The sequence below is a fragment of the Petaurus breviceps genome, unplaced genomic scaffold (assembly GCF_028583685.1).
Source record: "Petaurus breviceps papuanus isolate PSGF00001 unplaced genomic scaffold, PetGlider_PUasm1.0 99, whole genome shotgun sequence".
Taxonomy (NCBI): Eukaryota; Metazoa; Chordata; class Mammalia; order Diprotodontia; family Petauridae; genus Petaurus; species Petaurus breviceps.
The window spans coordinates 26,670,031-26,685,486 of record NW_027187465.1 but is presented as its reverse complement, the minus strand read 5'-3'; the positions used below and the strand labels follow the sequence as shown (position 1 = coordinate 26,685,486).

Here is a 15,456-nt window from a genome sequence, read left to right as displayed (position 1 = left end):
CTCCCTCCTTCTCCCTGCCCCTCCCACTCTCCCTCCATCCCCTGCCCCTCCCTCTCTCCCTCTCTCCTTCTCTCCCTTCCTCTTTCCCTCCCTCTCTGCCCCTCCTTCTCTTCCTTCCTCTCCCCCTCCCTCTCCCCCTCCACCCCCTTACCCCACCCTCTCTGCCCCTCCCTCTCTCCTTCTCCCTTCCCCTCCTTCTCCCCCTCCATCCCCCTGCCCTTCCCTCTCCCCCTCCACCCCCCTGCCCCTCCCTCTCTTCCTCCACCCCCCTGCCCCTCCCTCTCTCCCTCCTCATTGCTCCTCCCTCTCTCCCCTGCCCCTCCCTTTCCCCTTCTATCCCCCTGCCCCTCCCTCTCTCCCTCCTCCCTGTCCCTCCCTCTCCCCCTCCATCCCCTGCCCCTCCCTCTCTCCTTCCATCCCCCTGCCCCCCCCCTCTACCATTCCTTCTCCCTTTCCATCTCTTGCTGTTTCTCTGTCTCTCTTCCTCCCCACCACCTGCTCCCCTCCTGCCTTCTATCAGCCTTTCCCCTGCTAATGCTACCCTGGTCTTGGCTTTGACTAAGTCACTCTGGAAACCAGGCAGGCCACCTGGGCAACCACTGGCTTGACTTGGGCCCTTCCTGGGGGCAGCCCACCAGCCCCGGCCTCATCCCCTCTCAGGGCCTCCAGCTCGCCTGCTCTGGGTCCCCCTGGGGGGGGGCAGGGCCAAGCTGCACTCGGCCTGTTTCAGGAAAGTGTTGGCCCTGAGCCCTTTTAGGAAAGATGGGGGGGGGGGCGCGGTTGGAGTAGATGGAGGTGGGAGGACATGGTTCTTGACAGGGAGGGGATGAGTCAGTGGTGGATGAGATGAGCCACTCCGTGTCACTGAAATCAGGTCCTGTCCCCAGAGTGTGCAGGCCGTTCCCTGGGGGTAGACAGCCTCTGGTCACACTGAGCAGAAGGGATGGGGGCTTGAGGCACGACAGCGAGAAGTCCCCGTTGTTAGCATGAGCCCAGGCTCGGAGGGACACAGTGGCCCTGATCACTGACATTTTTAATAATGCAATAAACCCCGATGCGCTCGCTCATGTGCCGTGAATTACAGCAAGTGGGACAATTACGGGCCAGCCGGCCTGCTGATCGCCATGTGACCCGCCGGCAGCAGGATGCAGGTGCGGCTGGCATGCCAGATCCTGTGGTCTGTCGGGACCTCGCGGCTCCCTCTCCTCTCTGAGAGCCCGGGCCGGGGAGGCCGCATCCCTACCCTGCCAGGCTCGCTCCTGCTGCTGGACGGCAGCCAGCCCTCAGCACTCAGAGCAGGGGATGAGCCCGCGGCCATTTCTGTGGAGCTTTTGATCGCTGTAGGTGGTTTGGCCTGAGGTGGGAGCAGCAGCCTCACCTTCTGGATCCTGCTTGGCTCCAGCCTTTGTGAAGATGAATGTGCTTTCTCTGCACTCACACTCCAGGAGGGGCAGGGAGGGCAGGATCTGCCCCAGGGGGTGCCCTGGAGCCCGGGGCCTGGCCAGAGATCACACACACTCTCACTCACACACACTCACACATACACACTCACACACATACACTCACACATACATACACACACATACTCACACAGTCAAACACACACATACTCGCACAGTCACACACACACAGACACACACATATACACACACATGCATACACTCACACAATATACACACATGCATACACACTCACATATTCACACATACACGCATACACTCACACGCCCATAACAGAGAGAAGACAGGACCTAGCAGAGAGGCAGTCATGAGGAATATGGCGACTCATAGCTCTACATTTATTAAGCCCCTACTTGGTGTTGGGCATTTTGCTAGGCACTGGGAAGAAAGAAAAGAGAGAAGGAACTAAGTGCTCTCTCTGTGCACTGAGAGCTGGGATTGGACAAGAAAAGTGACTATTAGCTCCATTAGTCAGTCAGTGTCAGACACTCTGCTAGACCCAGTTATAATGGATGAATGATTGGATCGATGGACAGATGGATGGATGGATGGACGGATAGATGGATGGGTGGATGGAGAGATGGATGCAGAAAGCATCTGTGAACCAAATTTCTCTCGTAGGCCTAGCCCTGCTCCTCACTTGCTGTATGCAGAACGCCATGCTGAACCCGAGGGTGCACGATGAGCAGTGAGGGACAGAACAGCTGCTCCCAAGGAGCTCAGACCCTGATGGGGAGAGGTAGCACCAGAGATTTCAGCAGCAAATCAGATAAGGGAAAATTGAACCCAGTGACTTCCCACTGGGGGCTTCCATTCTTCTTTAGCAAAGTGCTGAGTGAGCTAGCAGTCCCATGAAGGAGAGAGGGAGGCCTGATTGAGCACCTACCGTGTACAACGCCCTGACAAGAGGTTTTGATGCCAGGTAGTTCAGTGAGCATTGATGCGGTATTTTCTGTGGGCCCAGATTATAAAGATGTAAGAGATACCCAGCCCCTGCTCTCCAGGAGGGACATGACATGTTCCTGTGTAATTGGATGCACAGTAAACAGAGGACTGGGTGGGGGCTTGAGGGGGTACTGCCCGCTGGGTGACTTGGGAGAAGCCTTCGTCACTTGCCAGCTCCCCCGTGCCCAAGGGCTCCCAGTGCCCATAGGAATGTTGCGTGTAGCTCAGTCGGGGCCAGGGAGCTCTAGTGCCCTTCTGAGGGAGCCATGGGCAGGAGCAGGTGCACGAGCTGCCCCCCTTCCTCCAGCCCTTGTCTGACAGGATCTCTGTCTCCCTCCTCAAAGGGAGGAGATCTTGAAAGGCTCCCTGGGCAGCCTCAGACACATCCGGGAACCAAACCCTGGGGCCTCCCTCCCTCCCTTCCAGCAGCAGCTGACCTTGAGAAAAGCTCAGCCAACAGCACAGGGGCAGGGAGGGAGAGAGGAGAAGAGAGGGGGCTGGGGCTGCTGCTGGGAGGGCTGGCTGTGGTGTCAGGCCCCTCCTCCCCAAGGGCATTACCCTGTGGCTCCTCTGCGACCGTCCCTGCGAGGGCATGAGCAGAGGCAGGGTCAGCCCTGAGCACCCACTGGGGTACCATCTGGCTCTCAGCGTTCTACAAGGTGTAGGTACTGTGTGGTGGGAAGCATGCAGAATTTAAAGTTGGGCAGCTAAGGTTCAGTGTCCCCATTCCACCTCCTGGGCCTCGGTTTCCTGCTCTGAATCTTGGGTCCTGCTGTCCTGCAGGCAAATAGGTGATCCCATGAATAGAGTCCCAGGCCCAGAATCAGGAAGACCTGAATTAAAATTCTTCCTCAAGACCCTTACTGCTGTGTGACCTGGGGTAAGTCACTGAACTGCTGTCTGCCCCAGTTTCCTCACCTGTAAAATGAGGATTATACTAGTTTTTACCTCCCAGGGTTGCTGTGACGATCAAGAGATGATTACCGCTTAACCTCTTCGCCAGGAAAGAAAAATGGGGATGTCGGGCTCAGCCTGGCATACAAGGCCAGGAATGCAGGGATGGCAGAATAAACAAGATAAAATCATCCTGACGGGCAGCTGGAGTGAGGCAGGCACTCACTGGGCGCAACGTGAAACTCTTAAGTAACAGGGGATGCCAGCTGGGAGGGGCCTAAGGGGCCAGCGAGTCTGGCCCCCTCAGTTTGCAGATGAGGAAACAGGCTGACAGATCGAGGGACTTGCCCAAGGTAGTGTCAGTGGTAAGATTTGAAGCCAGGTCCTCTGAATCCAAATCCAGCTCTTTCCCCTGCACCCTATACCACACTGCATCAGAGAAGCCCAGGGTCTTTGGAATTGGAAGGGAACTTGGGGGCTCGGCTCAGACCCCAGCCCCTGCAGGAGGCCTTTCCCAAGCACCCTCAGTGCTAGTCTCTGCAGTTACCTGCTGTGTACATGTGTGTGGGGGGGGGAAGGAGGGAGACAGAGAGAGGAGAAGGGGAGAGAGAGGAGAAGAGGATGGAGAGGAGGAGAGGGGAGAGAGAGAGAGAGAGACAGAGATTTGGACCACATCCCTACCCTCACCCCCGCAGACTGAGCTCTGTGAGGGCAGGATCTGTGCTCTTGCCTTTTTCTGTTTCTTTGCTTAGGACAGGGCCTGGTACACAGTAGGCAGTTGATAAATGTTTTTGGCTTGACCATCACTTGAGGCCTGACAGCCCAGTCCACTTGCTCCCTCTGCACCTTGGCAAGTTTTCCTGACCACCAGCAGAACCCCCTCACCCTCAATATCTTACTACTCTCTATGTGGCCAAATTCGTCTTAATGATGATTCTGGTCCAGACCTGTGACTTCATCAGTGTGGGGGGGATTCCCTGTGTGGAGACTCCCCTCACTGACTCAGGTTGGTAGCTCATCTAATTCATTGTCTTAGTGGGATGCCAGGGGCACATACAGGTGAAGTGCCTTACCTGTGGATTCTAGATTGACAGTTGGAAGGACCCTCAGAGGTCGGCTAGTCCAACCTGCTTGCTTTATAGATGAGGAAACTGAGGCCCGGAGAGATTATGGAAAGGATCTTTGAGGTCACATTATCTCTTGCATCATATGTATCTCCCTTATGAGGAAATGGGTAGAGACACATGGACAGACAGACAGATGCCCTGTGGTGCAGGAGAAGCTGTAAGGCAGTGAGGAGTCTGTCAGAGCTGAGTTCAAATCCTGCCCTAGACAACTGGGGGCGGAGTGGAGTTGGGCCCTGGCATCCAAGGGCCCTTTGGGCTCCGGCACCAGCATCCTGGGAGCTGTCCTCAGCTGGAGCCCTTGGCTGTATTTGAGGAGTCTGGGTCTTGTCCCAAAGTACCACCAGAGTCTCTGAGAAAAGCTGTGTTCTCGGCTTGAGGGGGAGGACATAGGGGCCATAATCTGGGGGAGGCACAGGGGAAGGTTTCTCTGTTTGACAGCAGGAGCTGTGGCGCTGGCAGCCTGACTCCTGGCCTGATAGGCTCAGGATCAGACCCTGGAGAGCTCCCCACTTTCAGGCTTTGCTCCCTGGCTGGCTCAGGCTTGGAGTCTGGATACCCCAGACCCAGATCTGTGGGAGGCATGGCCTCATTGTCTGTGGGCTGGTGGTCTGAGGCCCTCCCTGCCCAGTCCCAGCATGGAGCTGCCACTCCTCAGCTTCAGGCGTGGCAGAGAAATCAGTTGGGTTTTTCAAAATTAAACTTTTCTCCTTAGAAATGAGAAGGGTAATGGATTGAACTTCTGAGCTTGGAGTCTGGAAGACCTAAGCTCCAGACAGGTTCACCCCAGCTGTGTGACAGCCTTGAGAAAATCCCCTCCCCTTCTCCCTCCCTGCCTCAGTTTCCATGTCTGTAAAGTACAGGGGTTTGATGGTGAGGCCTCTCAGGCCCTCCCACCTCTAAATTTGTGATCCAGAGATCCTAAGGGGGATGGGGCCAGGGCACTTTAAGTATCCGGAGCACTTCGCTGGGGGAAAGAAATCTGCTGTTGTCAGAGGATTCATGGGGAGCATCTGGGTGGGGTGAGAGGGAGGAGTGAGCACAGGCCCGGCTGCCTCCCTTCCCCCCAGGGCATTCCCTGAGAGCTCTCCCTTGCCTTTCTGGCCACTGGGCCGGCCCCTGCAGACTCCCTGCAAGGACCTGGGCTTGCTACAACTCTGTTCAGAGAGGTCCGTGGTCCCCATGGCCTCTGAGGTCTGTGATTCCACTGGGCGTCTGGGACCCCGGTGAGAACTGCTGCCGTTCTCAAGGTATTTAGCTTCTGTCTGCCCCTGCCCCAGCCCCAACACCCTACTGAAGCCAGGCAGCCAAAGGGTTAAAAGCAGACAGGCTGGCGGACAGAAGCAGGAGGAGGAAAAATCAATGTGTCCTGGTGTGCTCAGAAGCCGATCCAAAGTTCAGGGTATGGTGGTGTGTGCTTGGCTTTCACCCCCTGCCCCCAGTGCTTCTGGGATCACTCGGGGCATATGGGGCAGGATCAGCTAGGGAGTACAGAAGAGGCAGAGGTGTTTGGGCCAGTGGAGACACTCCTGAACTCTGCTGTGGAAAGAAGACTCAGGAGGATGATTGCAGGGGAGCAGGAGGGTGGAGGCTGGAGAGTACTTGCAGTCATTAAGCCTGTGTTTGGACGACCCCCCCCCCAAAGGCCCCCAGGCGGTGGAGGTCGTGCCTGGGGTGTGAGATGGATGACTCCTTTAGAAGAGCCCAGGTCTGGGAGTTTTCAGAGCTCCTGGCTTCCAGGCCAGTGTTAGGATGTGTCCTTTTGCAGGCCTCAGTTTCCTTCTTTGCAAAGTCTTTCTTGGGCTGCCCAGACCCCTCCCTCCCTCCCAAACGACTCTGTGTCTGCATTTCTGTCCTCTGCGGGTTTGTGGGTCTTTGTTGGCTTTCTGCTTAGAATGTGAGCCCTTGGCTGCCTGGAGTGAGATGATTGCTTTGTTGTCGCGCGCGCCTCCCACCCCCACCCCCCACCTGGCACCTAGAAGGCACTGTATAGAGAAGGGGGCTGAACGAAGCCTTCCCTGAGTTGCTTTCTGGCTCTAAAGTCAGGGTCCTGGGATCCTTCCGGCCTCACCAGGCCCCCACTGGGCTCCGCTTTCGTTGAATAGGTGATCTGTTTTGCCTTTGACACAACTTTCTGTAGGATCTTCACCCTCAATTTTTTCTCCTGTAAAATGGGGCCATGGATTTTAGACCCCCGGAAGGAACCTTAGAGACCATCCTCTCCAACCCCCTCATTTTACAGAGGGAGATCTAATGCTCAGGGAGTCTGTGACTTGTCCAAGGTCACATGTGAGAGCCAGAATTCAGATCCAGAAATACAGAAACAAAAGTAAAATACTTTGCAAATCTCAGAGTCCTTTGTGCATGGAATTTGCCATGATGATTGCCCTCCTTCATCTGGAGGGGGTGGGGGCTCCTCAGGGAGAGATCTGGAAAGGGAGCCAAGGGCTCAGGGGTTTCTCCTCCACGGTGCTGAGGAAGGAAATGCTTCCTCCAAGTCAGGAGTGGTGGGGGCCTGGAAAATCTGTCTTTGTGGGAACTCTCGCTGCCACCCGCTGCCCCTGCCGCTGACAGAGGAAGAGGGAGGGAGGAGGAAGGTGAAGGCCAAGTTGGCCCACCCCTTGTCAACCTGGGCCCGTGCCACACTCGGGCTGTTAGCATTGTCTAGAGGTCACATTTAGATGAGATGAGCCGGGGGTCAACCGGAGGAAGAGATCAGAGCTCTTACTGGAGCCCTGTCCTCCCTACGGCAGCCAGGCCCCGGCCCCAGCTGGCAGAGCAGACTAGACCCCTCTCTGTAGTCTGCCCCATCTGCCTGGTATTTCTTCCCCATAACTTAGGGTTCTGTTGTCGCTGTTACTGTTGCTGCCTTTTGGGGGGACTGGGGAAGGCGCCTGCAGACCGGGTTGGGGGGAGGCGAGCTCCATCCACTGTTGGCCAAGGGGGGAGGGTTTCCTTCCCCTGCCCCAGCCTGGGAGGGAGGTCTTTCTCTGGGATCTGCGGGCCGGGAGAAGCCGCAGCCGGCACCGCGGCAGCCCTGTGCCCCTGTCAGAAGTGACAGGCCTGGCGAGGAGTGCCAGGGGGGCCTGGGAGACGCAAGGACGCACTTGCCGTGACCCTGTCACAAGCTCCGGGCCACCGGCTGGCCGCCTCTCCCCCTCACCCCGCCTTGGCAGTTCTTGGGAGGTGGGAGGGCAGAGCTGAAAGGAGCCAGGAGCCGCCGGGCTGCCTTCCCTCCTCCCTCTTCCCTCCTCCTCCTCCTCCTCCTCCTCCCCTTCTCCAACCCCTCCTTCCTTTGGCGGCTCCAAGAGAAGGCAAACAGGAGGAGCGGAGAGGATGTGAGAGCAGTGAAGTCCGAGCCCCGATCTCAGACAGACGCTGCCACCGCCGCCGCCCGCTGCATCCCAGCGGTCCTGCGATCGCGTTTCTAGCTCCCCTCGCTCCTGCCTGCCGTATGTTTCGGGAAAACTTAGCGGAAGGGGAATCGCGGATAAGAGAATGTGAGTATCCTTTCAGCGGGGGTGGGAAGGAGGGCAGGCTAGGCTTGTTTGGAAATGAGTAGCGGTGTCCATGGAGGGGCATCTGAAGTGCGTCTGTAGAGGGAACCCCCCTCCCCAGCCCCGGGCCAGGCTGGGCAAACTGTTGCCAGGGAAGGGGCCGAGGGTCAGGACCTGCCCGTGCTGATCTCGTGGGTGGCGTGGCGGCAGGGGCTCTGCCAGTGCCGTGGCTGGTGATGCTATTGACAAGCAGGCCCCCCCCCCCCCATTACTGCTGATGGGGACAGGAACAGGGATGGGGGCGGGCAGATTGCCCGCTGATTACAGGGGGCGGGAAGCAGGTGTGTCGGGAGATTGCTGCTTGTTTTGGGGAGGCAGGGAGGAGAGTCTGATGGTTCTGGGCAGCCCGAGCCCTCCCTTTCCTGGCTGTACAAACTGGATCTCCCCTGTAAGGGGGAGGGCCATCTGTGCTTGGGAAACAAGGCAGCCCTGTTGTGGGGAGTCAGAAAGACAGGCACCTGGTTCTGCCTGCCACCTCTGCCGGGGTGCAGGGAGCCCGGCGCAGCGTGGGCCCTGTGCCCTCTGCTTTGGGGGCACTGGCTCCTTTCCTGGTGCCAGCAGTCCCCAGGGGGTGGCCATTGACCTTGGGCCAGACTTCATTGTTTAGAAGGCAGCAGGATGGAGGGCTGGCTTGGGACAAAATGGACAGGGCCACCTCCGTGGAGGGATGTCAGGGTCATCCTCTAACGAGATGGCCCCGTCTCTGGAAGCCTCTTTGCGCTGCCCCAGGGTGTCCCAGTGACAGGATACAGAATGAACCTTGGGTCAGCCAGACCTGGATCCATCCAGGGATGTGGCTGCCACATCTTGAGAGACCCTCCGGGCCAGCCCCTTTCCTAGTTTTTCTGGTTGGAGGAATTGATGCCCAGAGAGGTTAAACTTCTTGGCCAGGCTCACACAGCTTGTTAATGGCACTCACACTCAGATGTCCTAATTGCCACTTGGGCATTTGGTCCGAGAGGGGCAGCTGACCCGCCTCCCCCACCCCAATGGGAAGCCTCAGCTGTTGCCCTGTGGAGTGAATTAAGGTCCTTCCTGCCTCCCAGCCTAACACTCAGCGGCCTGCTTATTTATTTAATTTGGAAATGTCAATACACCTTGTGGTGCAGCCTGTCCTACCGTCCCCCATGGGGCTGGGCTGGGACCTGACACCCGCCTGCCCACCCACCAGCTGCCCCGCCCTGGGCGCAGGGCCTCCTGCCTGCCATGTTTGTCCTGACTTCTTTTGGCTCAGGGTTTAAAAAGGGAATGTTCCCAGCTAGACATCCTCCTGGCGAAATGGCAGCTAAGGCTTGGGCTTAGGCGGGAAAGGTCGAGGGCCTGCAGACACTGGATCCTTCCCCATCCCCCCCTCCCTCCCGCCGCTTGTCCTTGGGACACCTCAGAGGAGCCTTCCTACTCCCTCGTTCAGGGCCCGGCCACGTGGCTCCTGAGCTCTTCCTGGTCTGGCTGGGTGGACTCAGGATGGCATCTGCCCCGAGAATGCCACCGCTGTCACCATGACGAGCCTCACCTGGCTGAGGGGTGGTGCTCTGGAGGCTCACCATTGCCCCTCTGTCAGTCCATTGCTGTTCTATGTTTATGTCTGTCCTCTCTCTCTCTCTCTCTCTCTCTCTCTCTCTCTCTCTCTCTCTCTCTCTCTCTCTCTCTCTCTCTCTCTGTCTCTCTGTCTTTCTCTCTCTCTCTCTCCCATCCTCCCCCCCCTCCCCCTCCCCTCTCTCTCCCCTCCCCCCCCCCCCCCCCCCCCACCTCCCCCTCCCCCCCTATGCGCGCCGGGCGCGCATGACCCCCGCCCCACATGGATATGGCTTTGCTCCAGGAAATCCTTTAGCCGATTCACCCTCAAACCAAGCTGGCTGGGAGATTGTTTTGTGTATTTATATAAGGTCTAATTCAGGGCTTTCCAGCCCTATGGGGATAGAAAGGTTAAGGGACCTTGCCTCGTCCTCCTCCTCTCTGGCCACTCAGAAGTGGCCTGGCAGCTCTGGCTTGGACTTGAGGCTTGGGATATCCAAGGTCAGGCTGCCTGGGAGCAGAAAGATATAAATATACACGTCTGCTATGTGTGTGTGTGTTGGGCAGATGGGCTGAGGTCTGGAAAAAAGCCTTCCTGGTCAGCCTGGGCTTTGTCCTCGAGGAGAGAGGGGAGAGGCTTGAACCCAGGGTTTTGATCCAGACCCAGAAAGCAGGCCCTTGGGGCACCCTCCATGCCGGGTGTGTAGAGGACAAGTTGTTGACATTGCTGTTCAAGGGGATGTGGGTTTGACTGGAGAGCCAGCGTGTGTGGCCAGTGTGCCCCGGGATGGTGGGCGGGCCTCCTCGCTTTCCTGCCGTGTGGATGCTGCATCGGAGATTTTGAGGGCACACCTGCCGAGAGGGCGGGCTCCTCCTGTGACCCCTGGGTGTCCTCTCCCCCTCCTTTGGTAGGGAGGCTTGCAAAGCCTTCCCTCCACAATTCCACTCCTGCAGAGAGGTGGCTCAGTGTGGGGATGGGGATGTGGCCCGGAATTGGGGAAGAAAACTGTGAGTGAGCAAAGATGTTGGTCTTCCTTGATGGAAGGAGCATCCACACTGGGACTCCCTCAGGCATTTTAAGTGCCCAGTATGCCAGGAGTTGTTTTGGGTGCTGAGGATGGAAAGAGAAAAAGCAGAAGTAATTCCTGCCCTCAAGGAGCTTACATTCTATCAGCAGCCCCCAGATAACAACCCTCCATCCTCACCGAGGAGCTTGGCATATGGACTCTCCTACTTGCCTGGAAAGCCCTCTTTCTTTGAGGCTTCCTACAAGAAACCTTTCTTGATTTGGCTCTGTGGAAGCAGCCCTGGGCCTGGCATCAGACTCCTTGAGTTCAGATCCTGCCCCTGAGGTGGGCCATCTGGGTGACCCCCTTGGGCCTCAGTTTCCTTACCTGTAAAAGGAGATTGTGCATGCTGACCCTCCCACCTCACCAAAGCTCTGATCTGCACTCTGTGTTCCTGTCCCTCTAGTCCAAGTGCTTGGGGCCGTTGTGGACCATTGTGGGCGGAGAGACTCTGGATGCTCCCAGAGAGAGCCCGGGAGTCCAAGGGACATGGAGGGAGGAGGGGTGGAAGAGGAAGGGGCGGGCAGTCTGCCCTTTGGGCCTGGAGCTCTTCCCAGCCCCTCCAGGCACTGACCCCTCCTGGTCCTTGGAAAGTTTGAGGTTCACTTGTTTAGTGTGGAAGCTGTGGTCACATGGGCTGGGAGGGTAGGTGTGTGCAGGCTGTTTATGAGGGAGGTCCCGGCCTGGCCCAGCCCAGCTCTGTTCCGCTACCCCCTTCCCAGTCCTGGTGGGGAACTGAAAACAAGGCCATGTCACACGGCCCCTTTCTGCAGCTGGGAACGTTGTGTCCAGGTCAGGGCAGCTGGCTTCCCACTGCCCCAGGGCCTGTGTGAGGTTAGCCAGGACAGCCAGGAATTGAGAGGGCCCAGGGGTCAGCATCTGAAGCTTCTGCAGGGTTCTAGAGAGAGATGCTTTAGTGCTGAGGGAGATTGAGGAAGAGGCAGACTCTGGAGGCAGACTCAGGGCCTTAGCCCCTTTCTCCCTCTCTCAGGACTCTGCATCTGCAGTCAGACCAGGCTCAGCCTGGGCTTGGGGGCAACTCCCTTCATCTCTGGGCCATAGCCCTTTCTTCTTATGGCGAGGAGGGTGGACTCAGAACTCCCCGGTCCATTCTAGCCCAAACTTTACGATCCTTAATTATAAGACTCAGTAACTCTGGTATTTGGGAATCTCTCCTCTTATGTATAGTGGGGGAGCTGAGCTAGGTGACCTTCCAAATCTGTGGTCCTGAATGACTCTACCTTCCTGGGCTTCTGTGTCCACATCTGCAGTAAGGGACTTGGACTAAGGGACCTCTGAGGTCCCTTCTTTGAAGCTCTGATCCCTGCCTGTGTGATATTGGGTAGGTCACCTTCCTTCCCTGTTTCCTGCTCTGTAAAATAGAGTCTAGCTTAGCTGACCTTGAAGGTCCTCTAAGTGATGGAAGGAAGCTGCTGGGCCCTCACCTTTTACCTTTCCTCCCTTGGCCGCAGGTCTCCTGGAACATGGGCGAAACTGGTCGGCCATTGCCAGGATGGTGGGGTCCAAGACGGTGTCCCAGTGTAAAAACTTCTACTTCAACTACAAGAAGAGACAGAATTTGGATGAAATCCTTCAGCAGCACAAGCTAAAAATGGTGAGTCCTTGACCCCTGCCCCTGCCCCCTGTCCCTGCAGCGGGGTCCCAGGCAGGGCGCCTGGGTCTGGAATGAAGGGACTGAACTCAGTGCAGAATCTCAGGGCTTGTGGGCTCTCCAGATGTGATCCAGTCCAGCGCACACACCCCTCCCGGGTCCGTTATTCAGCCAGTAAGCATTTACTGAGATCCCACTGTGTTCAGGCATCATGCTCAGTGCCAGGGAAAACGAGGAAAGGCCAGAGCTGCTGCGACCCTCATGGAGGCCCTCTTTTAATGAGATGCCGGAAACCAGAGGTGTCTTGGTGGTGATACAGAGAGAGCGGGCCAGGAGTCAGAAAGGCCTGAGTTCACATCCAGCTGCAGGCACTCACCAGCCTCGTGACCCTGGGCCAGTCACTTCTCTGCCTGCCTCAGTTCCTTCCATTGTAAAATGGAGATAATAGAATAGAGAAAAGCCTCCCAAGGTTAATGTGAGGATCCAAGGAAGTAATATTTGTAAAGTGTCTGGTATGTAGTAGGTGCATAATAAATGCTTGTTCCCTTCCCCCTACAATTTCCCATCTGCAATGGAAAGAGTGATAGACATGGCTTAAAACTCAGCTATGCCACTGCCTTTGGGACCTGGACTGTCACCTTGCCTCCATTCCTCAGTTTACCCACCTGACCAGTGTGGCTGGGACCTTGGCACCAGTCAGTGAGTTCTTGGTCAAGGGAGTCGTGGATTCTTAACCCTTTTTGTGTCTTGGACCCCTCTGGTGGCCAGTAAACACACAGCAGTATGAAGGAAGCCAATTCTGTTGGGACACAGGGGCCTGAATTTGTTTCTTAAGTTTATGGAATCTGGGTTAAGAACCCCCCAGCCTGGGTGGTCTTGGAGGTGACTTCCAGCCCATCAATAAACATTTACTAAGCACCTTCTATTAAGGGCCAGACACTCTGCTAAGTGCTGAGGGGAAAAAAAGCCAATCTGTGACCTCAGGGAGCTTATAGTCTAATGGGCGAGTGAATATACAAACACGTCTGTACAGAATAAGTTATGTGTGAGATTCCTTGGGAAATAAGGAACCAAGGGGAGATACTCACAAGCTTCCAGCTCTCAGTCTGGGCTCTCCCTTTGTGCCTGGCACTGTGCTCAGCCCTGGGCTTCCAGAGCCAGAAGTGCATGCCCACAGGGAGCTGGTGGGGGAGAGAGCGTGTGTGCAACTAAGTCCATCCAAGACCTGTACAGAGAAAATGGACATAGACACAAAAGCAGTTCCTGCCCTCGGGGTGCTTGCCTTCTTGGCACCATGTAAATAGACCGTTCTGTCCAACAGACAGGTCTCTCCTTGGTGGTTTGGGGACTCCTGAATGGTGCCAGGTAGAGCCCATAGGGAGAGCGGTCCAGGCATGGGGAGAGGGAAGGATGAGATATTGTGATCTCTCCCCTCCCCTTGCTCGCCGTGCTCTCCAGCCCCCTTTTTTCCTCCTTCCCTCTACCCTGCGGCACCCATGGCCACTAATGAATCCAAGTCAGCTCTCCCAGGGCTGAAGCTCAGGTCACATATCTTGTATATGGAGCTAGAGGGGGCCTCCCTGTGGTGATCTGTGAAAGGAAGTCCACTGAGCCGGGCAGCCGAGGCTGACTTCTTCTCTAGGTTGGGGCAGCCAAGAGGAGAGGAGGGGTTTGGTGAGCCCCCCGAGAATTGGGAAGGTGGAGCTTGAGGCAGTGCCAGGCAAGCTGGGGAGGCACAGAGGGTGGGGGGCTCTTCTCCTTCTCCCAGCTGTCCTGGTGGGAGTCTGCCTCTGAAGCTGTAAGGGTCCTCTGTGCCTGGCTCTGTGCATTTGGGGGGACGGGAAATGACATCTGTATTTTCACTCCCCTCTAACTGAAATTGAGTGCTTCCTTCCTTCCAATATTTAAAAACACAACTCTGAGAAGGGGTCCCTAGTGATGCACAAGGGCTGCTCCAGCCTTGCCATTTTACAGATGAGGAAATTAAGGCTCAAAAGGGACCAGTGACTGACCCAGTTTCAGATGTGGAGAAAGTAGCATTGTTGAAATTCGAACCCAGGTCCTCTGACTTCAGAATCAGTGTTGTGTCCAGTAGCAATGCACTGGTTTTATCCCTAGAAGACTCCTTGGGATTTTAAGTACGTGGCTCCTATTTTCCCCAATTTAGTGAAGCTTAACAAAAGTGTAGATAAAATGCTGTGGTGAAAACACAAAAAGTGGGTTTGGGAGAGAGCCAGGGATCTTTCCAAGTCAGGGTGCTTGGTTTTGACTCTCGACTCCCCATCCTGTCAGGGCCCAGAGAGGGCAGTCGGGATAACTGGTGACACACAGCAAGGGGCAGGGGGTTGGTCGGAGGGTGAAGCCTCCAGGTTTGCCAGCCTGGTCCCTCTCGAGCCATCAGGTGCTTGGGGGAAGGAGGAGGAGGTGAAGAAAGAACCGCTGACTCACACAGGAATTTCATCTTGTCAGCCTGAAGGAATGAAAAGCTCAAGCTGCCCTTTCCCTCCAGGCCAGGCTGAACTGTCCCCCTCCCCTGGCCCCTTCTCTGCTGTGCTCTAGAAAGCCAGGGCTGTGGGAGGGGGCAGCCGTCATTGGGGAGCCTGAGCCTCCTGCCCGGCCTTCTGGCTGCGGGAGGGCCTTTGGGGCCTACGGATCAGGAGCACCAGGGCTGGTTTTGTACCGAAGTGCTGATGGTGCTTCCAGAATGGAACCCAGCGCCCGGCACACAGTAGGAGCTTCGTAACTGTGAACTGACTGATTGATCACCCTCGGGTTGTAGAAATGAGGCGTAGACAGATCCCTCCCTCCCACCAGGCCTTTATGGGGTAGGTTGGTGACCGGAAGAGATTGTAGTCATCTGCTATTTACTCCCTTCTGAGCACCTCGCCCCATTTCACAGATGAGGACACTGAGGTTCACAGAGGTGGTCAGTAAAGCCTGACACCCTGCCCGCCCCGTGGCTTTGAAATGACTCTGGGGCCACCTTCTTAACATTTCTCCACTTGGTCCAGACTTAAGAATTCAGGGGCACTTCCAGGGAGGAGACGCCTTCTACCAGTGCAGATAGCTTGCCCCTGCTCCTCGAGAGCCCCAAGAGGCTAAGTGATATGCTCAGGGACACTCTGCTGGTCTGTGTCACAGGTAGCACCTGAACCTAGGCCCTCCTCACTCCAGAGGCTAGTGCTTTAGGCACACTACCATCCTTTCTCCATATTGTCTTCTCATGACTTATTCAAAAGGTCAGTGATTTCACCCATCACAGCTCTTATTCCCCCTCCCCCC

The 15,456-nt window shown here is 56.5% G+C and overlaps 1 protein-coding gene across 7 annotated transcripts in view; it reads left to right on the top strand.

Moving 5' to 3' along the window:
- The window catches only part of NCOR2 (nuclear receptor corepressor 2), a 109,455-nt gene that overhangs the window by 9,230 nt on the left and 84,769 nt on the right, over positions 1-15,456 (top strand). For 6 of the 7 annotated variants that reach the window (XM_069081564.1, XM_069081563.1, XM_069081567.1 and 3 more), the window contains one exon: positions 12,035-12,177. In XM_069081564.1, the coding sequence (XP_068937665.1) occupies positions 12,035-12,177 (143 nt within the window). Of the gene's footprint in view, positions 1-7,735; positions 7,924-12,034; positions 12,178-15,456 lie in introns of those variants that run through there. The other variant, XM_069081568.1, reaches the window with a different exon arrangement.